We start from the raw sequence: 27,474 nt of genomic DNA on the forward strand, positions 1-27,474 counted from the left end.
TGTTTACTGAAGGCTCTTCCTCTGACCCTGCCTGCCCACCAAGTCTACCTAGGAACCTGATGTCCTCCAGAGATTCCACTTCCCCCGAAGTGAGCGAAGGGAGCCCCTGGAGCTCTGTGGGCGGAGCTAGAGCCTTGGCGACCTCTAGTGGCCACTAGGGGGCTCTTGGCTCTCGGTGGCTTCTAATGCCCTCCTGTGGCTAAATTGAAGATTGGCAAGATAGAAGTTGCAGAAAAGAGCCAAGACTGGACTCCTTAGGGAGCCAAGTAAACAATAACAGTTACCATTATAAAATAACATTATATCAATGCTTATTGTTATATATTGGTTAACATGTTGACACGTGTACCTGTGCGCAGCACTCTTCTGAAGTGCTCTACATGTATTAATTTATTTAATTCTCACAATAGCTTATTAAAAAACACTATTACTATCTCTGTTTCAACAATGAGGAAACCGAGCACAGAAAGGTTGAAATAATTGCCAAGGTCACACAGCAGACTGGAATTCTGGGTCTAAGAAGTCTGTCTCCGGGAGCCTCGGTGGCTCTGTCAGTGAGCATCGAACTTTGGCTCAGGTCATGATCTCACGGTTCGTGGGTTCGAGCCCTGTGCCTTGCGTTGGGCTCTGTGCTGACACCTCAGAGCCTGGAGCTTGCTTCGGATTCTGTGTCTCCCTTTCTCCGCCCCTTCCCGGCTCATGCTCTGTCTCTCTCTGTCTCTTGAAAATGAACAACAAAAAAAATCTAAGAAGCCTGGCTCTAGGACCTTTGCTTTTTTAATCACCACGCTGAAACTGAGTCTCATTTTCCAGGTTTCCAAGTACATTACAGAATGCTCAGTTAAATCCCACTTTCAGATAAACCGCAAATAATTTGTATAATAAGTATATCCTGTGAAGCAGTTGAGTCATACTTAATACCAACAAATTATTTGTGGTTTACCTGAAATTCTAATTTAAATGGGAATCCTGTGTTTTTATTTATTAAATCTGATAGTCTTGTTTTATAAGGCATTTTTCTCTGCCAAATACCATCACACATATTACCTAATTTAATCCTCCCTGGGAGGCTATTCGCGGGTGTCTAGGATGTCCCCTCTGTACACCTCTCCCAATATTCCCATTTTTTTTAATGTTTATTATTTTTGAGAGACAGAGACAGAGGGGCAGGAGCAGAGAGAGAGGGAGAAACAGAATCTGAAGCAGGCTCCAGGCTCTGAGCTGTCAGCACAGAGCCCGACATGGGGCTCAAACCCATGAACCGTGAGATCATGGCCTGAGCCAAAGTCGGATGCTTAACCGACTGAGCCACCCAGTAGTCCCTATTCCCCCCACCCTTTTTTTTTTTTTCAGGTAAGGAAACAAGATTCACAGAGACCAAAAATGACTAGCTGAGGTTACGGAACAGAACAAATGGCGGAGCTGGGGACTGAACTCACGTTCTCTGGCAAAAATTGGAGAATGTTTTCCACTTTCACAGGAGACAAAAGTGAGAAGCAGTGATTGCCACCAAGGAGATATCCCGTCGTGGCATCTTAGGCCTGGCCAGCTCTGTGGAAGAGGGGCAGGTCCCTCCTCAGGAGTGTCAGAAAACCAGTGAGGGCCTTCCCCGGGAGGGAGAACGGTAGAGGAGTGGACCCAGCTCTCTGGCTTTGGCACCCAGCCCCTGCCTGACCCACCTAGGGAGGCAGGAAGGAAAGAGCTCCTAGGCCCCAGGGAGCTGCCTGAGAGTTTCCGGTGACTGCCTGCTAGGAGCCTCTTGGGCTCCCCAAGGCTGTTCACCTGCTGCTCTGTGAGCTGCTGGCCTCACAGAGGCTGCTGAGCTTGCCTCACCTACGGCTGAAACTCCCCTGGCAGCCAAAAGGCACCAGAAGGAATCCAGACCCAGAGACCCAGGGAGCCACTCCCATCTCCCAGTTGCCTTTTGGGAGCACGATGCTTCTGTCCATAGGGAACACCCTTTGCATTTTTCTCTCTTGACTCTGCTGCTCTGTTCCCACCCCCAAACACCTGCTCTCTTCTTCCCCAGGGACGCAAACAGTCCCCTGGCCCCGCCCACCCAGGCTGGCTGGCTCTGATAAGGCAGTAGTGAGTAGTCCGGGACTTTGGGGCTTAGGACCCCCTCTGCGGTGCAGGCTGGGGTGCCCTGCTGGTATGTGCCCCAACAGGTTTTTCTTTATCGGGCCTTGAAATCAGCCTGGAGCCTGTCTGACCTGTCCCCCCGGCAAGCCGGAGCCGGAGGCAGGGCCAGGTCAGAAGCTGGACTTAGACACCGGGCTTCTGTGGTCCGCCCGGCCCCACAGGGAAAGCAGTGCATAAGCCTCCCGTGTCCGGCTGATCTCCTGAGAGGCTGAGCAGAGCGGCCTCCGTGGGCTGAGGCCGGGCTCCTGGGAGGAAGGATGCTCCTCAGGGAGGGGCTGACGTGTGGGACAGGTACAGCTCGGTCCTCTCCCACGTTGGGGAGGGGCCAGAGCTGGGGCGACAGCTGGGCTGGGCTGCCGGAGAGGTCATCTGACAGGCTGCCCAGCAGGGCGACACGCCCCTTCTGCTCTTGCAGGCCACACACAAGCTGGTGCCCACACAGGCGGCTGCCAGGCTGTGACGACTGCCACCTCGCCTCCAGCACCTCTGGGTAAGCACTGGGACCGGGGCACTCGCGTGGGGGAGGGGAGGGGAATCTGGACAATCCCTTGGGAGAGGGAGGAAGGAATTTTCCTTTTCTAATGTGGGTGCTTGCTCCCTTGTCCAGGCACCCAAGCGGCCACCAGGACACACACGTACATCAGCTCAGAGAAGACACCTGCTGACCAGAGGACCCTGCCAGAGACGCCAAGGGTGAAAGGCAGCAGGCAGGTCGCCTGGGGGGCAGGGAGCAGGGCTGATTTGCAGGCTGGGGCTGAAGGTGGGGAGGTGTTTTCGGCCTGATTATCTCCCACCCCACACACTGAATCCCGCCACCTTGCCTCACCTCCCCTGGGCTGCCCCAGGGACACCTGGCCAGGCCACCAGGAGGAAGGGATGTGGATCTCAGAAGGGTGTCATGCAGCTGAGACAGAAGTTTGGGAGCCCCGGAATCAGGGCGGGTTTGTTTTGGGGCAGGCTCCAGTGGCATTCCTGATCAATCCTTGCTTCCTGAAGGAGGGGTGAGACCTGGGGAGGGGCTCCCCTCTTATCCCTCCACTTGGGCTCCCAAACCTGCCAAGCAGGTTGATATTGTCTTTTTCTGCAACAGGGGAGAGAGAGCATGGGAGGTGAGCCCCAGGGACCTGGGGGGGTCATAAAGAGGCCCAAAGGGCCAGGCAGTTCTCCTCAGTTGGCTCCTGTCTCTCTCCCTGGCATAGTCAGTCATACCATGTCTGTGACCAACGGGAAGATGAGACCATCCCTGACCCAGGAGATCCTCAGTCACCTGGGCCTTGCCAACAAGGTAGGGGCTATAGTGGTGGGAATCATTGTTACTACATCAGCTGCGGGGTCATGCGGCAATGGGGGATGGGAAAAAGGGAGGCCAGGCCCTGAGACCACACCGAGGGCCGAGGGCCGGACTAAGGCACTAGGGCAAGCGTGCACCGGCCCGCGAGGCTCCCCTCATCCCCTCACCCCTCGTGCCCTTGCAGACTGCGGCCTGGGGAACCCTGGGCACCCTCAGGACGTTCTTGAGCTTCAGCGTGGACAAGGATGTGCAGAGGCTGCTGAGGGCCATTGCAGGCCAAGGTGAGCCCTTTCCCCTCTGTGCCCCGGGATCCCTCCTGTAGGAACAAGTCTGCAGGCCCAGGAACCAGGAAGGAGGACGTGACGCTGATCAATAAATGTCTGTGGAATGCCTTAATTCTTGTACGTCAAGTCCCATGGTAGGTGTGTCGGTCCCATCCTCGGGACAGGGTGGTGAGGTAAGCCTTATTTCCATTTTACAGATGAGGAAACTGGGCCCAGTGAGGCAAAGAGGCTGGGCCAAGGTCACACAGCTCACACTGGCAGGGTCAGGAATCTAATCCACGTTTGTGGTCCCCAGCACATCAGGCCACCTTCACCTAGTTTTGGGTCAGGTTCGCAGGCCATTGGGTATCTTATTTGCGTCTCCTTTTGAGGCCACGTGGAAGCCGGGGTGATGCAGTCCTTCCCAGCCCTTTCCTAGATCTCCCTCTCTCCTCCTCTGGAGGCTTCAAGTCCGAGGAGAAGGGGGATCCCCACCCTGTAAAGGCCATTGGAGTCTGCCCAGCTGACGGCCCAGCACCCCCTCGGTTCAGGTGTGGACCGCAGCGCCATCGTGGGCGTGCTGACCAATCGGAGCCGGGAGCAAAGGCAGCTCATCTCTCGGGCCTTCCAGGAGCGCACCCAACAGGTGAGGCCACTGACCTACCAGGAGCAGCGGACCGGGGTGAGAACCACCCCGCCTCGAAATCCTGGGGTATAGCAATAGGAGCTAAGAGGGGGTGGTGGTTGGTGCTTCTGGCCTTAGATAGAAACCAGCAGATATTCCCAGACCTCCCCCTTGCCTCTGGGACCCCTCGCATCTGCTCCTCTGCCATGGGGATCATTTATCACAGGACCTGCTGAAGTCCCTGCAGGCAGCACTCTCTGGCAGCCTGGAGAGGACTGTGGTGGCTTTGCTGCAGCCTGCAGCCCATTTCGATGCCCAGGAACTGAGGACAGCTTTGAAGGTACTGGAAGGGGCTCTCTGGGTGTCTAAGAAATGAGGACTCCATTGACGGGAGGAGAGGGCTGACTACCCACTCCAGAGGAGTCGACTGGGCAGGGGCCTCCTTTAAACCACCGTATTGGCCCTTAGAAGGACAAGGGGTCAGCGCCTGCTCTCTGCCATGCTAATGACATGGCCCAGTCTCAGAGTGGCCTCCCAATTTCGCATAGACCCCAGATTCCACTGAGGATGTGGCCATGGAAATTCTTGCTACCCGAAGCCCACCCCAGCTGCAGGAGTGCCTGACCGTCTACAAACATAGTAAGAGTGTGGGGTGTGGGGAGGGGGGAAGGCTGGCAAAATACCCCCTCCTCTTGGCACTCCTCACAGGTGAGCTCTCTGGGAGCCTGTGTGCCTCAGAGCTTTTCCCTTGGGATCTCTCCCCCCCACCCCACCCTTACCAGTTCTCAGTCTCCCCAGGGTAGGAGCCAGATATGATCGCTAAAGAAAGAGAAACAATGATTAACCATCTTAGTCTGGGGCTCCAGGGCGCATTCCAAGGTACTGACAATGTGGGCACTGATAGGCCCCGGGTACCCATGTCATCTTCCAGCCCCTTCTTGATTCTGCCTTGCTACAGCTGGGGTGGGGGAGGGAGGGCAGGGACTGCTCCCTGGGCCGTGAGTCTTACCCCTCAGGCCCTGGCTTGGCCACCACACGGCTGGCTCACCCACTAATTGTTAACTGGCCTTTCCTCACCATCTTAGCACCCCCACCCCCAATTTTTCCTTTGATGTCCATTCTTGGCCTGATTTAATCCCCCTCTTACCTCTTTCACTTCTTGCTTCTGTTTTTCCTTTTCCCTTTCTCTTTTGTCTATCATTTCTTCACATCTTTCCTCTTATCACCTCTCCTTGCCTCCAATGAGAGGGCCGGGCCCCAAGCCATCTGGCCTTATTGTATAGGTTTCCCCTTGACCCCCCAGCTACCACTCAAATAACAGATGCCTCGTACCCAAGGCAGTTTGGCTCCTGGAGACAGGCCAGTCCACCGAGGAACCCCACAGGGCCTGGGTTACTACTTACAGCTTAGGGATGTTTTCGGGGTACCTGTGATGGTGCTTCTGCCTTACATCCTGGGAACTATCCGCCATCAAGGTACCCAAAGCAAGAGATGGCAGTAGGCGGGGCACAGCGGGTTGGGCGTTTGACAGAGACTATCTACACTGGGAAAAATTGGGAGGATTCAGAGAGCTCCTGACCCTTCCCCAGACTTCCAGGTGGAGGCTGAGAAAGACATCGAATCTGAGACCAGTGGCGTCTTGCGGGATCTGCTCTTGGCCTTGACCAAGGTGAGGAGGACCGGCCTGCAGGGGAGGGAGTTATACCACCTGGGAAGGGGCTGGGCTGGGCTGGCGAGCAATGGTATAATTAATGAGAGAAGGCTTTAGGAGGAGAACAGGTTTGGGTTGGTTTGCCTAGAGGTAAAAAGTTACTCCTCAGAGAGTCCTCCTGAGAGAGCTTCTCGTAGGGGGCCCGTGAGAGCTATTCTGGAATCATTGACTACAACCTGGTGGAGCAGGACGTCCAGGTGAGCAGGGGTGAGCAGTCTGCGCAGCCACGCATGTAAGAACCGCCCCCCCCAACATATGCGCCACAGACCTATGTAACCACTTGTCCTGCCAACCTCTCCTCGCCTTGGGGAAGGGGTCCTTAGGGACACGTGAGGACATGACTGTCCGGTAGTAACCGTCCGAAGCCTTTTATCTCATTTACCCTCTGATTCCCGAACTCACAGGAAGTGAGCCTGTCAGGGGACAGAGACCCCTGTCTTGGGCTTGTGGGTGGGGGAACCCTTCTCAGACCTTCCCTTGGAGACTGTTCAGTTCCTTGAGTTCCAGGATTTCCCCAAACTGGGGAGCTGAGCTGTCAGGGCAGAGTCCCTCTCCCAGCCTTATTCCTTTTCATTAGCTTGTTTTAACCATAAAGAAAAGCAACCACTTTATGGTTTCGAAGAAGCTTTTCTACTCTGAATATCGTGATGGTGATTCTGGGAACATGGCAGCCAGGGCTCCCCAGCTCCCAACCAATGATCCTGATTTACTCCTCCTTCGCAGGCATTAAAGCAGGCGGAAGGGCCCAGCACAGAGGGCACGTGGGTCCTAATATTCACCCAGCGAAATCCCGAACACCTTGTCCGAGGTACACCCGAGACTTCTGGCCCTCCCAGCTTACTCTAATGATGCGCCTTGGCTGAAGAAGGTGGGGAGGGCTCGCCCTTCTCTGTGATAATCACTCCCTGCGCCCATTCATCTTTCGGACTCCTTCCCCCACACACAAGTGTTCGACCAGTACCAGCGGTGCACGGGGCACGAACTGGAGAAGACGATCCAGAACATTTTCCATGGAGACGCCCAGGCGGCTCTGCTCAGCCTAGGTAGGACCCACTCAGACGGGGCAGGGCTCTTGCCTGGCACGGGAGTCATCTCTCCACTGTCCCCTCTTTGCTTGCAGCCTCAGTGATCAAGAACACACCGCTGTACTTTGCTGATAAACTTCATCAAGCCCTCCAGGTGAGCCAGACGCTTCTTTTCCCTCCCTCTGGAGCAAAAACCGGGGCGGGGGAGCAGGGAGACAACTTCTGGGCAAGAGAGAGGAAGTTGCACACTTTTACTCAGGTAACAACCTCATATTTATTTTATAAACACACAGCGGCTCTCTTTCCCTAGGTTTACGACCTGTCTTGTCAAGAGCAGAGAATGGAACTGTGGTTAGAGCTAAACTGGTTGACTCCAAAGAGCACCGAAGCTAAAAGTTTGGCCTAAGTGATGTCTGGGTGGCCAAATATAGAGATGAATTTGCTCTATAAGACAGCATCTTGTCCAATTTCAGTTGTTGCCAGACTTAAGGATGGTGATAATGCTGGTGATATAAGAATAATGACAAAAGCCAGCATTTCTTGGGTGCTCATTGTGTCCCAGGCCTATGCTGAACTGTGACACACGTTTCAATTTAATCTTCATGGCCACACTCCATCCCTGTTTTATAGACGAAATACACCGAGGTACAGAGAGGCCAAGTTCTTTGCCCAAGGTCACACAGATAATAAATCATATAGGCTCCCTACAAAACACACAATGGCTAATAGAACACTGTACGTTAACTCTCCTGGAATTTAAAAACAATTAAACACACATACATACACATGATGGTCCCATAGGACATTTAACTGCCGTGTGTTAAATCCTAGTCTATACCATAGGTGTTGGTCTATACTATAAGCTATGCCATAAGAGTTATTAGTATCCAGGACCACCTTTTTCCACTCTGGTCAGACTTTGTTCCATATTATCCACACTTAAATTGGTGATGTTGGTTTGAGTAATTTCATAAGCAGAAGCCAGGCATTCTACTCACTGAGCTAGGTCTCCTATTAGTATAAATGTCCCCCAAAACCTGTAAATAAAAAACTCACCCAAATTTTTAAGACGATAAAGCAGTTATTGTTTTGGTAGATAGCAAAGCTTCTTGAGTGCTGCTTGAGAAACCACCGTGCCTCATTGACAGCTCTTTAAAAGGCAGTACGTATATGCTCTTATTTTATCATCGGTGGAGATCTCCATTTTATTTATCCTATAAAGTCTATACTATTATATTGAGCCAATGCTAAGACCAATTTGAAGAACTGTGGTTATCTGTCTGAATTCCTTTATAAAACCAAACTTGAATCCTAGCAGTAAAGGATTGTAATGTATTTGGATTATAGGACCCACACCCTTGGAGGTAAATGCCAGGTTTACCTTAGAAGTCAAAAACTAATATAGGCCTGTTTTTCTGAAAACTTTTTTTTGAAAAGGAGAAACTCAATCAGATGCTTCTGTCTTCTCTCATGAGAAATATGTGAAAACATAGATTGTGACAAATATTTATTCAGAAAAACGACCTTCAGTGAAGGCTGATTCGGGAAAATTTGGACCAATCTGAACCATAAAATGAATTTTCATTAAAAGATCCTAGAGAAGGGGGAGACACCTGGGTGGCTCAGTTGGTTGAGAGTCCGACTTTGGCTTAGGTCCTGATCTCATGTTTTGTGGGTTTGAGCCCTACATTGGGCTCTGTGTTACAGCTCGGAGCCTGGAGCCTGCTTCAGATTCTGTGTCTCTCCCTCTCTCTGCCCCTCCCCCACTTGAGCTCTCTCTCCCAGTGCTCTCTCTCTCTTTCTCTCTCAAAAACAAACAACAACAACAAAAAGATCCCAGAGAAGTATGAGATGCCAACTACATTCTCAAGTAACAAGGCAAGAATTATGTTTAATGTAGGTTTGGTAGAAAGAGTGCTTGAACACCAATGGGCATATTCAGTTAATGACTGACTCACCCCAACTCCACAAGTTTGGAGTAATAAGAGTTGGAAGAAGGGAAGAATAGATACTGGGGAGCAAGCAATGATCTTTTTTTAATGTTTATTTTTGAGAGAGACAGAGTATGAGCAGGAGAGGGGCAGAGAGAGAGAGAGAGAGAGAGAGAATCCAAAGCAGGATCTAGGCTCGAGCTGTCAGCACAGAGCCCGACGCAGGGCTTGAACCCACAGACCGCAAGATCATGACCTGAGCCGAAGTCGGATGCTCAACCGAGCCACCCAGGCGCCCCAATCAACAATCTTTTATGACAGGGGCGTCTGGGTGGCTTAGTCGGTTAAGCCACTGACTCTTGGTTTCACTTCAGACCCTGATCTCACAACTTGTGAGTCCAAGACCCATGTCGGGCTCTGTGCTGACAGCTCAAGCCTGCTTGGGATTCTCTGTCTCCTTTTCTCTCTCTGCCTTTCCCCCCACTTGTGCTCTCTCTGTCTCTCTCTCAAAAATAAATAAATCAACATTAATAAAAGGAAAGAAAAAAACACATTCTTTTATCACAATACAAGATTGGTGATACATGAAATGTAAGATAAAGTGGCCATTAGATGCACTGACAGTGAGGTCAGGAGTCCGGATGAACTATGACACCCTATTGTTACTTCCTCGTTTTCCTTTCTGGTTTTGTTTTTTTTTCCATGGGAACTTATGATCTGTGTAGACGCCGTAAGTATGCCAGGCAGTTCTGGGAAGGGTCTTATGAGTCAAGTAACAGGAAACTCCGGGAAAGGGGCTAATAGGAAATAGTGACAGCACCAGTGTAGTTTTTATCTAGAAATCTGTCATGGTTACTCATTTATTATAATCCATTATAAGATCATGATTTGATACTGTGTCATACCTCTGTTATATCTGAACAGAAGCCTCCATTACCTTCTTTAACCAAAAGGCAGGAGGCTTGGTACAGGTTTAGGAGGAAGACAGCCATGCTGAGCCGTGGGGGTCCAACCCGAGAAACGAGAAACAGATGGATACAGATAGGGATGTGAGGCGCCCTGGGAGGTCGGGATAGGAACTGGAAGTCACATGACCCTGCTCCCTATCAGAGCCCTGGCAACTCGGTTTGGGGATAGGCTGGGTATATCCTTCTTGGACGTTCACTAACTTGTAAGTTATAAACGTCCTGGCTTTCATGCTGGAAGTCTGTGTAGGTAGCAAGTCTTTCCTCTTTTTTATATTTTAATATTTTTTATTTTTCCAAATGTGGGTTTATTTCAAAATTATAAATATGTGTTATTTTTATTACATATAATACAATTATTATATGGATTTTATTACTTTCTATGTACTTTAGTACATAAAATGCAAGTGCTTATTTCATATAATAAGCAATTTTTAGCTTAAAGTAAAAACTTTCACATGTAAAGATTTCTTAAAAAAAAGATACTAGGGCGCCTGGGTGGCTCAATTGGTTAAGTGTCCAACTCTTGACCTCGGCTCAGGTCATAATCTCATAGTTGGTGAGTTTGAACTCCACATGGGGCTCTGCACTGACAGTGTGGAGCCTCCTTGGGATTCTCTTTCTCTCCCTCTTGCTCTGCCCCTCCCCCATGCTCTCTCTCTCTCTTTCAAAATAAAACTTTAAAAAATTTTTAATAATAGGGGTGCCTGGGTGGCTGTTAAGTGTCCGACTTCAGTTTGGGTCATGATCTCGCTATTTGTGGGTTCAAACCCCGCACTGGGCCCTGTGCTGACAACTCGGAGCCTGCAGCCTGCTTCAGATTCTGTGTCTCCCTCTCTCTCTGCCCCTCCCCCGCTCACATTCTGTCTCTCTCTAAAAATGAATAAACATTTAAAAAATTAACAAAAAATTATTGTAAAAATTATAAAACCAAATATCTAAAAAATGTAGGCATTTTTAAAGAGCCAACAAAGCTTGTGGCATAGGTTTACCCTTAAATATTCACATCTTACATGCTGTTTAGAAAAAGCTAATAAAACTAGCTAAAATCATTTACAACTGGCAACGACTAAAATCTTATTTGGGGAAGAGCATATTAGTGACACATAATGAATTTAATATTGCAGGTATGTAAATGTTTAATCAAGCATGTAGCTTTCACCAGCGGAAAATGGTCTTCACCGGTCACGGTCACGGCTGTTGTTTTGGGAGTGATTGTTACATCAGGAAAACATACTTCACCAAACAGAACATCAACTTTCCAATGCTCTTTTCAGAGAGTTTCTGATTTTCAGCTTGAGAGAGAGAACAGCACTTAAATACTGCATTTCTTGCGTACGGGGATAGACACAGGATAGACGACAGGCTACACCAGGTCATTGACACCTACAATATGCAGAATAGTAAGACCAGTCTCCTCTTGTGCCACCAAAGCACACAAGGTAAATACAAAAACACAAAAGCATAATGATTGTTGCAAACAATCTTGTTTCAAACACTTTCTTCAGTTGCTTCCTGGGTCCGTTAAAAAGCCCATACCGGCTAATGCAGTAATTCTTCCAAGGGTATAAAACGCTGCAAAAAGCTTTATGTCACCGGGAAGCCACAGCAATCCAGTTCCAAGGGGAGAGAAGAGAATGCTACACACGAATGGAACGATAAACCATTTCAACCAGGACCCCCACATACAGGCCCTCCTCCTTGAGGTCCTGGCCCCTCAGGACCCATTGCATCTTCTCCGTGGCCCTCTCCCCTGCAGGTTCCTATCTTTTTTTTTTTTTTTTTTTTTTTGAGTACGTGCCTTTGGAGCTGCTCACCGCCGAGCTCTAGAGGAATGAGACTCTAAGCGAGAGGGCTGGCCAGGAAAGGTGTGTAGCCAGAACGACACCTACCCCAGCTGTTCCCACAGAGACTCATCGTTCCTGCTGCATCACCTTCCAGAAGGAAGGACAAAGAGAAATTGTGCTCCTAGATAATGCACACATCCTGTCCCTGCACCCGCACCTTGCTTCCCCGTTCTAGGGTAATTTACCATGCTGTCCAGTCTCAACGCTGAGCGGATCTTACTACCAACCTCCTTTCTGTTTTTCTCTCTACCAGGACGCGGAGTCCAATTACCAAGTCCTGATGCGCATCCTTATCTCTCGAAGCGAGATTGACCTTCTAAGCATCCGAGCTGAGTTCAAAAAGAAATTTGGGAAGTCCCTCTACTCTTCTCTCCAGGTGAGCCGTGGCTAGCTCTTAGCCTGGAGCCCCAGAACTTCACCCCTTCTCCTCCACTCTGCCCTCACGGCCGATGCCCTTGGAGAACTCATGAGGCTTTGGTTAATTTAGTACAGAAGTCTTGACATCAGACAGTGCTGGGCCAGCACATGGGAGGAAACAGTGCCTGGACCATGGTGGCGGTGGTGGGGCGGAGACTTTCTAACACCTGACTCTCTTGTCTGCAGGATGCAGTGAAAGGGGACTGCCGGACAGCCCTGCTAGCCCTGTGCAGGGCTGAAGACATTTGAGACCTCCCTGCCCTGCCCTCCAGACCCCACCACAGACATTCAAGGATATGAGATCCCCATGTTTGGTTGGGTCTTCAGGAGACCAGCTGAGCCTCCAAAGAGGATTAACCCCTCTCTGAACACCACCTTCAAAGAGGATTAACCCCTCACTGAACACCACCTCCAGCTTCTTGTTGAGGCTAGAATTTGAAGTTTCTTTTCAGTCCCTTGGCTTCTTGTCTCAAAGTGATATCTATATCTGGGTGCTCTGGCTCTCTGTCTTGGGTATAGACCTCTCTCTGATGGTTTCTACCCTATTCATCCTCCCCATACACTGGCCACAACGTCTCACTGATTCTTGAATCCTGTTGGCAAACTTCACTGTTGTTTGTGTTCCCTGATTGAAGTTTGGGTGGAGCAGGACACCGGCTGGGAGGAGGTCTTGAAGCTGGAGGTGCCTTTGATGTGCACTTGCATATTCAATGGGGATCCTGTTTGAGGTTCTCCTGCTGCAATAAGCCCCTCCCCTCAGAGTCCCTCCTTCCCCCATTATTCTCTCTTCCCCAGGAAATTTCAGGCGAACAAACTGAGAAACAGGAGCCAGAACGAGGTCAGAAATGGTCAGAAGTAGCAGAGAACCATCTGGTCAAGCTGCCCTTCCCTGCCTGGGAAGTCTTAAATTAGCAGGAAGCCTACCCCCAGATTGCATCCGTCCAGAGCAGGGACTTGGAAACCCACCTCCCCGACTGGATTACCATTCCCATTGAAGGTCTATCAAAACCTGATCAACAGAAACAATAAAAGAAAAATAAGCGGGCTTTGGTTCCCCCTGCTGGCCCTATTAGAAATGACAAGCAAAGTACACACCACGTCCTCCCCGCACCTCCTCCCACCCCGGCACCTCTTTACCCGCTCCCCACCTTTTTTGCATTCCTTAATTGGGTCAAATACTTAACCCGACCGCTGCAGGGCAAAGCAAACAACAGATCTCAGGAAAGATGTTTTATTTCCAAACCCCTAGGAAGGCATTACAAATAATGGAGATAGAAACCCAAATCAAACCCTGAACCGATCGGAGACAGGCCTGCAGGGTCAGCAGGGAGACCCAGTCAGGGGTGGGAAGTAGGTGAGGCGCGTTCTAGACGGAGCCCTCACCCTGGAGCTCGAGTCCGTATATTAGTGTGACTGTTCCGGGGAAGGGGAGCTGGAAACCGGAAGGTCTCACCTCCCCCCCCCCCAACAACCCCTATGTTGCCCTGGATAACTGGGAGGCAGAAAAGGTGGCAGCACATGAGGGCAGGACGTCAGCGAGTCTGACGTTGGCATTCACTGCCTGCTCTGATCCCCGGCCGCCCGGAAAGAAGTTACCCGGCCTATCTCAGGACTAGAGCTGGGGGAGCAAGCAGAGGAGCCACGGCCTCTGAAAGTAGAGGCTGGGAGGGCAGCCCCGGAGTAGGGCGCAGCTACAGGAGGACACAGTCTGACTCTTGCTTCGGCCTCTGCCGGCGCTCCCCAACCGGACGTCCGGACATGGCTCCTCTCCCCTGCGTGGGATTTAACAGTGGGTCACCCAGCAGCCCGGAGGACACGCAAACAGAGACTCTAGATGGACGCGGGGGCGGGATCAGGAGGGGCGGTGGGGAGAGAAAAGTAAGATGGGACCCAGGGCAGAGAGACACCTCGAAGAAGCCACTGCAGGAAAGGCAATGACAAGGGTCTGGGATCCAAGGAGCAGGGCGGAGCTCAGGGCCAGCGGGGAGGTCCCTGGGGGCACGGCTCACCCCCAGCAGGGCGGAGCTCCGGGCCAGCAGGGCGGAGCTCCGGGCCAGCGGGGTGGTCCCTGGGGGCACGGCTCACCCCCACCCCCCCAGCAGGGCGGAGGTCCAGGCCTGCGGGGAGGTCCCTGGGGGCACGGCTCACCCCAGCAGGGCGGAGCTCCAGGCCAGCAGGGCGGAGCTCCGGGACAGCGGGGAGGCGCCTGTGGGGCACGGTTCACCACGCAGGGCGGAGCTCTGGACCAGAGGGGAGGCGCCTGGGAGCACGGCTCACCTGCGGGGAGCTCCGCCCCGGCACGGGCTGCACAGCTTGCTGCTGCTGGTACTCCTCTTGCTGAAGCTGCTGAGCCAGCTCCAAGTCGCTAAGACCCAGCGTGCCCTGTGGCTGCTGCAGGGACAAGGCGATTAGGTAGTCCTAGAGAGAGACGGGAGAACAAGGGGGGTGAGGCGGCCGGGGCCTGGGGGACATCAGGGCTGCCTTTAGGTTTCCAAACCCAGTTTTCCCCTCCTTCGGCTTCTCCAGCTCCTCTTCCAGACCAAAACACACAGCCCAGTACATTCCGCGAGCACGGGGCTGGTCCGAAGGTAACGGTAAAGGGGCACAGGTGTCATGTTCCTGCTCTCTAGGTGATGAAACGCATGCCTCTGGCCGGGGGCAAGCTCTGAAGCAGACGTGCGCCCCGCACGCTTCCTGAAGACTTCACACACCTGGTCGACCTGCCGCTGCTGCTCGGGGGAGCCGCCTCCACCTCCCGTTCCGGGCCCCTTGCCCGGGGAATGACTCAGATGGAAGTCCGCATCGCAGAAGCAGCTGTCCCCGTCCACGTTGTGCAAGCTCTCCCACACCACCTGCTCCTCCTGCAGGAAGCCCTGGTCTGTGACCAGCAGGTACAAGTGACTCTGCAAAGAAAAGGACAGAAGTCGCTGGTGGGATAGTGGCACAGAGGCTACCTGACTGCCAGAAGTCACCTGAGATGCAGAGACCCCCTGAAGCACCTGGTGTGAGCGCGGGCATCTTTTACAAATACTCGTGGCCGTGGGGAGGAGGAAGGGATGTTTAAGCGTAGGGTCAGCGGGGGCTAAGCGTGGCGATCACTGTGGCCAAGCGCGAGTCCTCAGGGCTCTGGGTCCCACACAAGGTTCCTGCCCTACTTCCCATGATTCTCTGGGCTCGCCTAACAGCTATGGGGATAAATCCTGTGAGAGCCAAAGACCTTTCCCTCTTCCCTTCCTGGGAGAGGATTCACTTTCCTGTCCCCTTGACGGCAGGCGTATTCCTCATGGCTTGCCAGTGAGATGTTAGCAGACACGACACGCATCATCTCTAGGCAGAAGCATCCAAAGCAAGTGCGTGGTGTCCCTCTCTCTCTTTTCCCTCTCACATTCCAGATTATTCCATATCCCAGATTAGAGCTGTGCTGTCAGCCTGGCTCTGAGAGCGAAGATGATGTAGGCCAGAACTGGCCCCCATCTGCAATGGCCACGCAGCATGGGGGAAGGAATAGACCTCTGCTGTGGGAACCCCAGGGATTCCAGGGCTGGCTGGCACCTGAACTCAATCTACCCTATCCTGTCTGAAACACTGGCCTCGAAGATAAAGCCCCAAGAGAGAGACAGCACTCCACCCCCAGCCCCCACCTCTGAAGCCTCATCACCTTGTGCTTTGTCATAGTGCTGAAGTGGTTGTTTCGGAAAAAGACGCTAAGTTCACCGTCCTTGGCCGCTGCTGTGAGCTCACACAGTCCGTGGTAGGTCAGCTGTGCCGCGGTAGTCTCCAGGAACTGCTCGGCGATTAGGCCTGCCAGGAGGGCACAAAATCGGGGGGCAAGAGGCTTGGCTTAACTCCGCAATCCGCAACAGGAAGAAGGATCATTCAGAGGGCTCCTGTCAAAAGCCCTATGGATGGTCCCACCTTCTGGAATCCCTCGGAGCCTGGCTGTATTTGTTCACCCAACAGGCGGTTACTGAGCCTTGTGCCAGGCGCTGCTCTGGGTGCTGAATACAACAGACAGTTCCCTGCTCTGTCTCCCGTGGGGCACTTATTCTAGGGGGAGTTGGTGGCAGGAGACAGACAACACACAAAAGTAGCCCTCCTGCCCTCCACATAAGATCCACAGAAGAGAAGGCAGGGGTGTCACCTTCTGTCACAAGGTTGGTGTCGCTAGAGTGCTTGCAGGTGATGATCTTCTCTACCAGCTGGTTGTAACTCAGTTTCCCAACCGCGCTCACGGCCTCCGGACTCTGCGTGGGCAGCGGGGCGGGGTGGTACCAAAACAATGAAGATCTTTTGAGGAAGGAAATGAGGCAAGCCCACAAGGATTGCAACCCTATGACCAAAGGCTCTCGAAATTTTCCACACCTGAAGAACGGACCTATGTGTGTGTGGTTCGCCCATATCTGAACGTTACCCATCTCGCCAGGTTACAATTCAAGGAATTCTGCACCGGGTCCAGCCTCCAAAGCCCCTCCTCCTCTCAAGCCAGTCTAATCCCTAACTCCCCAATGCCCACCCCTCTGTTGTCCCTCTGTCAGCCTGAGCTGGGCCACCTCGCCCTCACCTGTGGATCAACAAGCCAGCCGTGGTACAGAGGTATGCCTAGGAGGTCAAAGATACTGCATTCGGGAGTGTACTCAAAGTCAGAGACCCCTGTGAATCGCACGTTGACGTCCAGACCTGTGGCCAGTTTAGGCAAAACCATCATTGCGTCATCCACATTCTGGGACCAGAAAAGAAAATGAGGATGTCACATCAACACGCTATACATCTTCAACTTACACAATGCTCTATGTCACTTATATCTCAATAAGGCTGGGAGAAAACGAGACGACACTAATGGCTAGTCTAGCCTCCCCTCCCCTGACTCCTAGCTCCAGATAGAAAATAATTTATCTTCTTGCTTTTCTTCTCTGGTTCTCTTACAGGCCATTCCATTCCTCTTTTGCCTCAACCCTTCTTTATCTTATATAAAGGAATATATTTTCTAGGACAAAGATATACCTTCATTTTATAGAAAGAAATCACAGTTTAGGAGACCTTCCTGAGAAGCAGAAGTCTAGGTGTCCCTTTACGAACCTGCAAATTCCTATGTCTGCAGACCTTTGCCTCACCTGCTGAAAATTCAGCTGAAGTCCCTCTGACTTCTCCTGGGGCTTGATGGACAGGAGACAGTCCCCTATAAGACAGAACCCCTTATCAGCTTACCCCAATTTCCCCCATAGCTACTTCCTCTTTTCCTTGAGAATGGTCCTAGACCACAGATTTTCAGAGCTGGAAAGAGCCTTAGAATCTAATCCAGACCTTTCACTTCCCAAGGAAGAGAGAGACTCACAAAGGTGAAGGGCCCACCCGAGGTCATGTGTGAAAGCCCAGAGCAGAAGGAGGGTTAAAATCCCAGGCTCTTGACACCTTGAGTTTGGCTTTTCATTCCCCAGCCTTGCAGAGAAGCCCTGTACACCTTCACCTTCGCTGCCACATCTGAGCCCCAAATGGGCAGTCCCTTTCTGTTCTGGATTTCTGGCTGAGTGGATGGCTCTTGAACCTCCCCAAGGCCTCGTCACTCACCAAGGTGGGCCATGAGCTCATCCGATGTGATCACTTCCTTCTGAGGGGACAGCTTCACCTGGAGGCAGAAGGGGTGACCAAACAGTGAGCCACGTGTGCATTTTCCATCATAGAGCGCTGAAGGAAAACTACACAGAAGGACGGATGGGGGGGGGGGACAGGGAGGCATGGCAGGAGAAAAGGGGTGAGATAATGCATGTGAAGTTTTATGACACGTTCCCATTTGCCGGACAGTAGAAGATACGAGAGCAGGACAGAAAAAATATTTTGTTTTGTCTTGTTTTTTTATGACTATTTTGTCTCATTTGTTCAAGCTGGAGAAACATGGAGAATAATCTGGGAAGTCTTGCCCGGCTTGAGGAAATCAGGATGATCGAGGAGACGGGTCAGGGAAAAGTACCCTCACCAGCAATTTCTAAGCCTCCATCCGGACTCTGTCTTACCTTCCACTGAAGAAAGAGGATGTTCATGATGGCCAAGAGGGGGCAAGGGCCGTTGGTGCTCTGGGTGATGATGGGTGTCCGTTCTCCCTTCCAGGGAATCCACTTTACACAGTAGAAATCTAGCTCTGGCTGTCGGGCCCTGGGTGGCTGGGGGAGCTCCTGGGGTCTGGAGCATGCTCCCTCTGTCTCTACCTCAGGCTGTGCCCCCTGGGCTGGCTCCAGTTGGCTTGAGCTAGCATTAGGTGCAGGTGACTCAAGGTTATCCTGGCCCTGGGCCAGCAGCGAAGCTTGGTCGACTGTCTCCTGTTCCCTGGCTGTTCCATCAGCATCTCTGGCATCCTTGTCCTGGGGGTGCTCACCTGGTGGTTGTGAGAGGACCTCATGGGGTTCAGGGCTGACTGCCTCTACAGTCCCAGCCTCGCCAGAGGCTGGATGGTCAGGCTGATGGTGTTCCATGGTCAGAAGAGGTCACCTGAGGGGCACCAAAGGACTTTCCTGCCCTCAGGGAGCTGCCTAATCTAGGCTTGGTAGGTGGAAAAGAGACCAATCCAATAAGGAGGAAGTCATTGGGCTGGAAAGCAAATGGACCCAGAAAAGTCTTGTTAAAGGAATATAGTGTGGAAGGCTGCACAATCTCTGCGCCGTCACTCCTGGCTATGGGGAGCACATGTCTCTCTTACTTAGCTGGGTAAACAGAAGGCCCCCCAGCCTGAGGTCTTGTCACCTCTAACTGCATGTGACCACATGGGACCAATGAGGAGACAGGGCTTTCAGGTTGGGAGGAAGGATTTGGGCGGGATTGAAGTCATTGGATGGGGTCGGCTTTCCTGAAATGATAAGGACAAGAAACAGAAAAAGGATGGAGAAAAAGGGAAAGTAAAAGGAGAAAGACAGAAAGGAAAGAGATGGAGAAAGAAATGTTAAAACTGTGCAGTTGAGCCTTGAACAACACCGTTTTCAACTTCACGGGGTTTCAACTGCACAGGCCCCCCACATGCGGATTTTTTTCAGTAAATACGCAAACAGTACAGTAAATGTATTTTCCTTATGATTTTCTTGTTTTGTTGTTGAAGTATAGTTGACACATAATTTACATTAGTCTCAGGTGTATCCCTTACAACTTTTTTTTAACGCTTATTTATTTATTTTTAGGGGCAATGGAGGGGCAACGAGAGAAGGAGAGAGAACCCCACGCAGGCTCTGTACCTAGTGTGGAACCCTACTAGGGGCTCGACCCCACGGACTGGGAGATTATGACCCAAGCCGAAATCAGGAGCCCACTCAACCGAATGAACCTCCCAGGCACCGCTTTACGACTTTCTTAATAACATTTTCTTCTCTTTAGCTTATTTTATTGTAAGAATATAGTATATAATATACATAACATACAAACTATGTGCCAACTGACTGTTTATGTTATTGGTAAGGTGTCCAGTCAACAGTAGGCTGTTAGTTCAGTTTGGGGGAGTCAAAAATTATACACAGATTTTTTTAAATGTTTTATATTTTTGAGAGAGAGATAGAGACAGTGTGAGCAGGGGAGGGTCAGAGAGAGAGGGATACACAGAATCTGAAACAGGCTCCAGGCTCTGAGCTGTCAGCACAGAGCCCGACGCAGGACTCGAACCCATGAACGTGAGATCATGACCAGACCCGAAGTTGGATCAACCAACTGAGCCACCCAGGTGCCCCACACAGATTTAAAAAAAAAAAAAATTTTTAACATGTATTAATTTTTGAGACAGCATGAGTGGGGGAGGGGCAGAGAGAGAGTGAGACACAGAATCCGAAGCAGGCTCCAGGCTCTGAGCTGTCAGCACAGAGCGTGATGCAGGGCTTGAACTCACAGACCGTGAGATCATGACGCTTAACCGACTGAGCCACCCGGGCATCCTAGATTTTCAACTGCATGAATGGTCAGCGTCCCTAACTCCTGCATTGTTCAAGGGCCTGGTGTACCGCTGGTTATTAATATGGTGATCTTTAGCTCACCCTGTAATGGTGTGAGATTGGTAGTCCCCAACATAACCAGGATGGTGGTAAGTCCTCTGCCCGACACCAGACCCCACCCCTGGCTGTTCGGGAAAAATCCAGAGCACACACAGGCTGCTTATATCCTTAGGGCTAACTCTCTTTGCTTCATCCCAAGGGTGAAAAGAGTAACAATCACAGAGTGCTTGGGGTGAAAAGTGGAGATACAGACAGACAGAATCAAGCCCTAAAAGATGAGACACCAGCGAGAAAGAAGTCTTTCTCCTCCAAGGATTCTACTGAACTGTACACCATCTCAAGCTGCAGCAAAAAGGTTTGGGAGGGGCTTCCTGTCAGGAGGGGAAATGTGGGCCATGTGGACTTGAATCAGAGACCGGTTCTGATAGGCAACTTCAGATTCCGGCACAAAACCACTGCCCGCCCACAAATGCTGTCGGTACACTCTTGACCGCTGTAGTTGGCATAGCCAGCTTCCCAGTTCCTCTCTGCTCCCCAGTCACCTAAACCCAGAGATATTCTCTGCCCACTCTTCATATATCATGGAATGTGAACACACTTTTTATTGACTTACCTGAGAAATACTACCTCATAATGAGCACAAGGTCACATACAGAAGCGCTGAATCACTATATTGTACACCTGAAACTAATATAACACTGTTAACTAATTGGAATTAAAATTAAAACATAAAGGGGGCGCCGGGGTGGCTCAGTCGGTTAAGTGTTTGACTTCAGCTCAGGTCATGATCTTGTGGCTCCAGAGTTCGAGCCCTGTGCCGTGTCGGGCTCTGTGCTGACGGCTCTGTGCTGGAGCCTGCTTCGGATTCTGTGTCTTCCTCTCTCTCTGCCCCTCCCCAACTCTCACCCTGTCTCTCCCTCTCAAAAGTAAATAAACATTTAAAAATATATTAAAAGGGGCACCCCGGTGGCTCAGTCGGTTAAGCGTCCAACTTCAGCTCAGGTCATGATCTCCTGGTTTGAGAGTTCAAGCCCTGCATCAGGCTCCATGCTGACAGTGTGGTGCCTGCTTGAGATTCTCTCTCTGTCCCTCTCTCTCTGCTCCTCCCCCACTCATGCTCACTCTCTTTCTCAAAATAAATAAACTCTGAAAATGTTTTTAATATTAAAAAAATTAAAACTTAAAAAAAAAGGAAATGCTCCCCCTGAATGTATTCAGCTTCCTGTGCACATGTTCTGTCTATTTCTACGTGGGTTGTTTTAGATATAAACCCTGAGCCTGTTTAACCTGCTCTCTATCAGCACTGAGCATCAAATCTAGCACAGACATTTAATTAAGGCTGTAGAGAGAAAAAAAAAAAGAAAGAAAGCCACAACCCGTGTCCCCTGGAAAACATCTCCCTTCAACCTCTTAGCTCCCCTCTCCCCTGACTCATGACTCTCGGTAAGCAAAAGGGAGAAATGAAGACTTGTTAGAAGTCTCTTGTCTTTCCTCTAGCTCCCTCCTAACCTGATGCTATGCCTCCTTCTTGTCAAGCGGCAGGAATTCAGGGCTAGGTTAAGGCCTTGCGAGATGAAGTTGAAAGAAAGACATAAAAGTTACCGAAAGAAGTCGAGTCACCCAAATTGATACTCCTCCTGATTCAAATCTCATTTATGCTAGCGGCATCTCATTACATGTCGTTAATTTAGAATCCGACTTGCAAAAATGGCCTGCACACCTTCCACTATTCTCTCTCCTCTCCTCTTTTCCCTCCCCTCCCAAATGACACTTCGGCTGAGGCTTGGAAGCAGAAACCAGAGCCTGGGAAAGTGAAAAGAGCTTGGAGACAAGCAGCGTTCGTTTCTTATCTTTTCTGTCCAATGCCAGAAATGATCAATAATTCAGTGGGGGTTGGGCAGCCGGCTGGTGAGGGGAATGAGCCAAAAGAAACCAGGAGCTGGCTGCCGGATGGAGATGGGTCTCAGACAAACCGGGCAAAGCTAAGTGAGCTAAGTCTGAAGCGGAGGAGCAGGACGGGGGGACTGCCACTGCACAAGGTGAGCTCGAGGTGGAGTAGGCACGGAGAGTGTCTGTGAAGGAGGAGGGGGAGAGCACTCAAACAAATCAGGATTTCATTATTTTCCTCTTTTCTGAGCCCCACGCATTCTCTCCTGCTGGAATTATCCTCCGGTGGTGGGTGAGGGAGTGAAAATAGCCCTGGCCCCTCCCTCGCAGCGGCAGTAAATAGCCAAAAGTTGCAAGAAGCATATAAAATGGGTGGGTGGCTTATTGAAGCCACATGCACATCCTCCCCCCCCCCCCCCGACGCGCACACANCATGCAACTACTGGTTTAAAATTTTGCCCCCGAAGAAGTCAACTGCCACGATCCTTCTCTGTTTCCTTGCGAGCAGAGTCGGGGAAGTTTTCATTAAAAGAAGTAAATGAAGGGACCAAGCCTTTTTTACGTAGCCCTCCTGCCCTTACCTCCTCTCACCATCCACACTCGCAGAGACCCAAGGAGGAGTCCGTGTCACCTCCCCAGAGCTGGAGAGGAAAAAGAGAGCTCGGGGTTGGAGGGGAGGTAAAGGAAACGGTTAAAACAAAGTTTTTACCTTGAAGACGTGGGTGCCGTTCCAGGACCGAGGAGGACCGTCCAGCCGTGGCAGGTCGATGGGGGAGCAATGGGGGGAGACGCCACAGTCCCAGCTGCCTCCCAGCTGTCAAGGCCAGAGCTTACACAGGTCTACACAGGTTTATGAGCGGCGGTCCCGGCGTGGCGGAGGCCACTTCCGGACCCACGCCCACGACTGGGGTCACCAGAGAAGGGTGGGGGCAGGCTGGGGCGCAGCCCAGATGCTCCCAGATCCCCCGGAGCGTCTTCAGGATTCCTGAGTTGCAGAGTCTAGGGCGCGCGCTCCAGGCCCGGACTACGAGCCGGTGGTTTTCAAAGGAAGTTTGTGGTTTTTCTTTTTCCTTTCTCTCTCTCTTTTTCCCATCGGGACAAAGAAAAACATTAGTCAAGGACAAGCTCCCTGGAGGAGGAGGGGCTTGCCCGGCACGGAAGAATTTCCATCAGGGCTTTCTGACCTGGTCAGCCGCCTGGTGATCAGCAGTGAGGGAGAGAAACAAGGAGAGGAAAACAACAGACCCTTTCTCCTCCCTCCGCCTGCCGCTGGAAGGGACGGAGCGCTTGTGCCTCTCTGGTGAGAACAGGGAAGAGCAAGTGCCCTTGCTGGGCGTGGGGAGGAGCCGGGCTGGACAGCAGCTGCGGGTGGATTTGGGCTTTCGCCCCGGGGATGGCCGGCCTTTGCTCTGGAACATGTGCATATTTACTCATTTAAAGTTAAAAAAAATCCTGCTCCTTTCTAAGTCCTTACTGTATCTATTTCTTTCTTTCTTTCTTTCTTTCTTTCTTTCTTTCTTTCTTTCTTTCTTTCTTTCTTTCTGTCTGTCTGTCTGTCTGTCTGTCTGTCTAGAAATAGAACTAGTTGGGCTGTGCCCCTGGTGGTGCAGAAGGTGGGGAGGACCCTCTGGGTTCCGGAAAGAGACGCAGCAGCAGAGAACTAGCTGAGCAGCAGGAGATCGAATACCACGGTGCCCAGGTCATTGTTCCCAGCACAGGCCTCAGCTTCCTATCTGTCACCTCCTCTCAGTTCCTAGGGGGGCAGGGAGGGTCGAGCAGGAAAAGCCGGCGATAAGAAATAAAGGGATGGATCAATAAAGGAGGGGGTATTTGATGATGAGAGTACATTTATTTGCAGTGCACTGCACTACCATGGGGCTGGAAGGTGGCAGTTAAGGGGGTTGGAACCCAGCTCTACTTCTGAAGGACTCTCCTAACTTGACTCACAGGGCTGCGGTAGGAGGAAACTTCAAGCAACTCTGAAGGCTGAAATGGCAGTTTGAACAATTGGGGAGGCAGGAGGCAAAAAAAAAAGCAGGTTACAACAGTCCAGGAAAAGGAGGAGACGGTTTGCTGAGGCTATAGAAAAAAACTGGCTACCAAGTTGTAAAGGACTCAGCAGCAGGAGCTCACAAGAGACCGTAGGTATTAAAAAAAGAGGTGTCAAAGATTATTCTGTTGTTTTAATAACATGGACAATCAGAAACGTGGTGGCAAAGGATCAGCTTGATAAAGGGGAGAATTCGAGAAAGGAAAACGAAGAGCTGTTTTTGCCATGTATAATTTAAGATGTCAACCAGATGCTCGGTGTAATGTATGGAAAGATGCTATACTTAGCCTGAGTCGAGAGGGAAAGTTCAAATGCCACAAATATAGGTTACACGGACACATACATTTCTCTGTCAAATGAGTGATCTCGGAAAATTCTTTCGTCCCTTCTGAACTACGTTTCCCAGCACGCCCTGCGCCGCGCCCGACCACGCCCCCCCGGGAAGGGGTCCCGTGAGTCTCTGGGCGCAGAGCTCCGCCTCCGCCGCTGGGGGCGGGGCGACGTCGGACTCCAGGAGCGCCGGATTACGCACTTCCTCCGGGGGTTGGGGCCGAAGCGCTGTGTGGCGAGTTCGAGTCCCGCCTCTTGACTTTCGCCCCAAGCCCCTGAGTCCAGGGCGGGGAGCATTCGCTTGGTAACCTCTCCGCGGCCAGGGGCGGTGGCACACCTTGGGACTTCACCATGGAGGACTACCTGCAGGGTTGTCGAGCTGCTCTGCAGGTAACGGATCCCGGTCTGTGACCGTAAGGGGTCCAGGAAGAACGAAGATGCGGGATCTGGGGAAACCCCGAGGGTGTGTGGGGAGGGAACACGGAATTGTGGGGAGGGGACCTGGGATCAGATCAGCCTCGGGGCCGGAGGAATGAGGAACGAGAACCAAGCTCTGGGGAATGCCGCTCAGCCTCCTTGTTTTTGGCTCCCGCCTTTGGGGTCTCCCCAGAGCTGGGAGGAGGAATCGTGGGTCTGGGAGCTGCATCTGAGCCTCTGCTCAACGTCGCCGTCGCCTCGGTCAGCTCCGTCAAAAGGTGAAGGACTGTGGTGCCGCCGGTCGTGCCCCGCGAGGTGTATTTGCCCCTTTCTCTCCGCACCTCTTTCAGCTCTCCGCTCCCAGGGCCTCCTTGGCCCATTGGCCTCCGTGTGAGCCCCGGGGGAACGAGGGAACCTGTGCCCACAGCCTTACTGCTTCTGACCGGCTGTTACTGTCTGCCGGGCCGAACCCATTCTAGCTTTGAGGTGGTCATGGTGTTTTCCTTTCAATCTGGTTTTTTAAATCTGGTTTTTGAGCATGTTTTTAAGCTAAACTGTAGGCATATCAGTTGTTGACCCCAAACTTGGATTCCTTCGCCCTCAGTTTTCTTCTTTGGCCTTAACCCACATGTAAATTACATAAGGATCCCTCGCCTGGAAGGGATGAGTCCAAAGTGGGTTTGGAATCAAAACTATAAGCTTGCTCTGAATGCTCTGTGGCTTGCTTTCGGTGCACCGAGCTGGTCGGAATCTCCCAGCCTTGCCGACTGGCCCTGCAGCGTTAGGCTGCTACTCCCAGTTAGCAGCAGAAAGCTGACCAGAGAGGCTCCAAGAGGTCCCTTGGCCCCCCAATACCCCGAGTCCCACTGCCCCTGTGGAGGCCTAGATGGATGGTTGACTATACTTTCCTTGTAAAGTATCTTCGCAAATTCCCTCGGGCGATTCATCCTAGTCTTTAACAAATCCTTAAAGTTACCTATTATTTTCTTTGGCAGATTAGGCTTCTGGCATAATGAATGTCCTCACCTGAAGTATAAGGGCAAAGGACACTTTTAATACCGATGGCACCAAGTTTTTCCTTGTGAAATACAAACTTTGGGAAAGTTGATTTAATGCATAGGGCAATTTGGAACCAATTGTTGGGTTCCCTCTGATTTCCACCATGGGGAGCTCATTGGAGGACTGATGTAGAATCTTTGTGGCGCTGTTCCTAGTGCTAAGCAGTTGGAATTTTTCCACCCCCGATAACCCAAATGACGGGCCTCCTTTCCACCATTTTTGGTAAAGAGCCCTTAGACCTGAAACGCCACCAAATGGCCTTTCTTTGCATGCCCCTCTCCTAGGATATCTTAACAGAGTACCCCAGGTTAACACATATCTCCTACAGCAGTAGGAAGCTGAAAATTCCTGGATTTTTCCAGTAGTGCTGGTATCCTGACTTTCCTCTGCTTGCATTCATCCCCCAAGAAGAAAGATCGAGATCTTTCTTTTTCTGAACTTGTGAACTTGTGAAGGTGAGGTTGTACCCTAGAGTTATTATCACACAGCCTAGCCAGGGCTGGAAGAAACGAGAAAATCAGACCCTGGGAATCTTAGTGGAGGAACTGGGGGCAGGACACAGGTGGTCGCCAGCATTGTAGACTGCTTTTAATTATAGGGGTGCCTGACTGGCTTAGTCAGTAGAGCATGCGACTCCTGATCTCAGGGTCATGAGTTCAAGCCCCATGTTGGGCATAGCACTTATGTTACATAAGTAAAAGTAAATACTAGGGAGGGTGTCCGGGTGGCTCAGTCCGTTAAGCATCTGATTCTTGATTTCGGCTCAGGTCATGATTTCACAGTTGGTGAGATCAAGCCCGGGCCTGCTTGGGATTCTCTCTCCCTCTTTCTCTGCTCTTCCCCGATAGTGCTCTCTCTCGCTCTCAAAATAAAGAAATAAGCTTAGAATACATAAATACTAGATTGTTTTTAATTATAGAAGTAGTAAATGTACACAGTGAAAAACTTTAAATATAAAAAAGGTTATGAAAAAGATTATCTTCTCCCCATCCAGTTCCCCAGAGGAGGCTGCACCATGGCCTCTTGTGTAAAGAAAGACGTGATTTAAACAGACAGATTTAAAACAGGAATTTTTTTAATATATATTTTTTTATTTGAGAGAAAGAGAGAGAATGCACATGGGAGCCTGGGAGGGGGATGAAGGAGAGGGAGAGAAAGAATAGCAAACAGCTTCCACACTCAGCGCAGAGCCTGACATGGGGCTTGATCCCATGACCCAGGGATCATGACCTGAGCAGAAATTAAGAGTCAGGGGCACTAAGCTGACTGAGCCACCCAGGCATCCCTGATACCAGAGAAATTTCTACAGCCTCTGCCACAATGATAGTAGGATGTTCCATTTTATTTATTTGTAACGTCTATTTATTTTTGAGAGAGAGAGAGTGAGAGCAAGGGAGGAGCAGAGAGAGAGGGAGACACAGAATTCGAAGTAGGCTGCAGGCTCTGAGCTGTCAGCACAGAGCACGACGCAGGGCTCAAACTCATAAACTGTGAGATCATGACCTGAGCCTAAGTCGGATGCTTAACCGACTGAGCCACCCAGGCGCCCTTAGGAT

The 27,474-nt window shown here is 51.1% G+C and overlaps 3 protein-coding genes and 1 non-coding gene across 6 annotated transcripts in view; 3 read left to right on the top strand and 1 right to left on the bottom strand.

The window, feature by feature from the left end:
* The first annotated feature begins 2,307 nt into the window (after positions 1 to 2,307).
* Positions 2,308 to 12,826, top strand: ANXA9 (annexin A9). 2 transcript variants are annotated; one of them, XM_077772626.1, is made up of 15 exons: positions 2,308 to 2,433; positions 2,558 to 2,632; positions 2,750 to 2,853; positions 3,346 to 3,427; positions 3,618 to 3,714; positions 4,248 to 4,342; positions 4,548 to 4,661; positions 4,870 to 4,960; positions 5,911 to 5,990; positions 6,170 to 6,229; positions 6,756 to 6,840; positions 6,980 to 7,075; positions 7,153 to 7,211; positions 12,054 to 12,176; positions 12,404 to 12,826. In XM_077772626.1, the coding sequence occupies exons 4-15, from the start codon at positions 3,353 to 3,355 to the stop codon at positions 12,464 to 12,466; spliced, it is 1,038 nt and encodes a 345-aa protein (XP_077628752.1). In that variant the 5' UTR covers positions 2,308 to 2,433; positions 2,558 to 2,632; positions 2,750 to 2,853; positions 3,346 to 3,352; the 3' UTR covers positions 12,467 to 12,826. The 2 variants fall into 2 exon arrangements, with proteins under 2 accessions (XP_077628752.1, XP_077628753.1); XM_077772627.1 differs by lacking the exon at positions 6,170 to 6,229.
* A 608-nt stretch (positions 12,827 to 13,434) lies between these two features.
* MINDY1 (MINDY lysine 48 deubiquitinase 1) lies at positions 13,435 to 23,328 on the bottom strand. 2 transcript variants are annotated; one of them, XM_077772508.1, is made up of 11 exons: positions 23,247 to 23,328; positions 22,772 to 23,144; positions 18,226 to 19,052; positions 17,783 to 17,840; positions 17,329 to 17,393; positions 16,779 to 16,937; positions 16,359 to 16,461; positions 15,876 to 16,018; positions 14,929 to 15,120; positions 14,495 to 14,635; positions 13,435 to 13,989 (listed from the first exon to the last, which is right to left on the bottom strand). In XM_077772508.1, exons 3-11 carry the CDS (start codon positions 18,679 to 18,681, stop codon positions 13,909 to 13,911), a joined length of 1,398 nt encoding a protein of 465 aa, XP_077628634.1. In that variant the 5' UTR covers positions 18,682 to 19,052; positions 22,772 to 23,144; positions 23,247 to 23,328; the 3' UTR covers positions 13,435 to 13,908. The 2 variants fall into 2 exon arrangements, with proteins under 2 accessions (XP_077628634.1, XP_077628633.1); XM_077772507.1 differs by lacking the exon at positions 23,247 to 23,328 and having other exon boundaries at positions 22,772 to 23,240.
* A 1,305-nt stretch (positions 23,329 to 24,633) lies between these two features.
* PRUNE1 (prune exopolyphosphatase 1) overlaps positions 24,634 to 27,474 on the top strand; it is a 17,669-nt gene continuing 14,828 nt past the window's right edge. The window contains exon 1 of the mRNA XM_077772593.1: positions 24,634 to 24,832. Within this exon, the coding sequence (XP_077628719.1) occupies positions 24,794 to 24,832 (39 nt within the window). The 5' untranslated portion in view covers positions 24,634 to 24,793. The remainder of the gene's footprint in view (positions 24,833 to 27,474) is intronic.
* TRNAR-CCU (transfer RNA arginine (anticodon CCU)) lies at positions 26,521 to 26,593 on the top strand. Its single transcript has one exon. It is a non-coding gene; the product is annotated as a tRNA-Arg (tRNA).

This window comes from Crocuta crocuta, unplaced genomic scaffold (genome assembly GCF_008692635.1).
Source record: "Crocuta crocuta isolate KB4526 unplaced genomic scaffold, BGI_CrCroc_1.0 scaffold415, whole genome shotgun sequence".
Taxonomy (NCBI): Eukaryota; Metazoa; Chordata; class Mammalia; order Carnivora; family Hyaenidae; genus Crocuta; species Crocuta crocuta.

Coding starts and splice junctions, on each gene's coding strand:
- ANXA9 (XM_077772626.1), top strand. CDS start 3,353: ATGTCTGTGACCAACGGGAAGATGAGACCATCCCTGACCCAGGAGATC. Junction 5,991..6,169: donor TGCTCTTGGCCTTGACCAAG/GTGAGGAGGACC, acceptor AGCTTCTCGTAG/GGGGCCCGTGAGAGCTATTC. Junction 6,230..6,755: donor TGGTGGAGCAGGACGTCCAG/GTGAGCAGGGGT, acceptor CCTCCTTCGCAG/GCATTAAAGCAGGCGGAAGG.
- MINDY1 (XM_077772508.1), bottom strand. CDS start 18,681: ATGGAACACCATCAGCCTGACCATCCAGCCTCTGGCGAGGCTGGGACT. Junction 16,462..16,778: donor GCTGGCTTGTTGATCCACAG/GTGAGGGCGAGG, acceptor CTGCCCACGCAG/AGTCCGGAGGCCGTGAGCGC. Junction 16,019..16,358: donor CACCAACCTTGTGACAGAAG/GTGACACCCCTG, acceptor CCCTCCTGGCAG/GCCTAATCGCCGAGCAGTTC.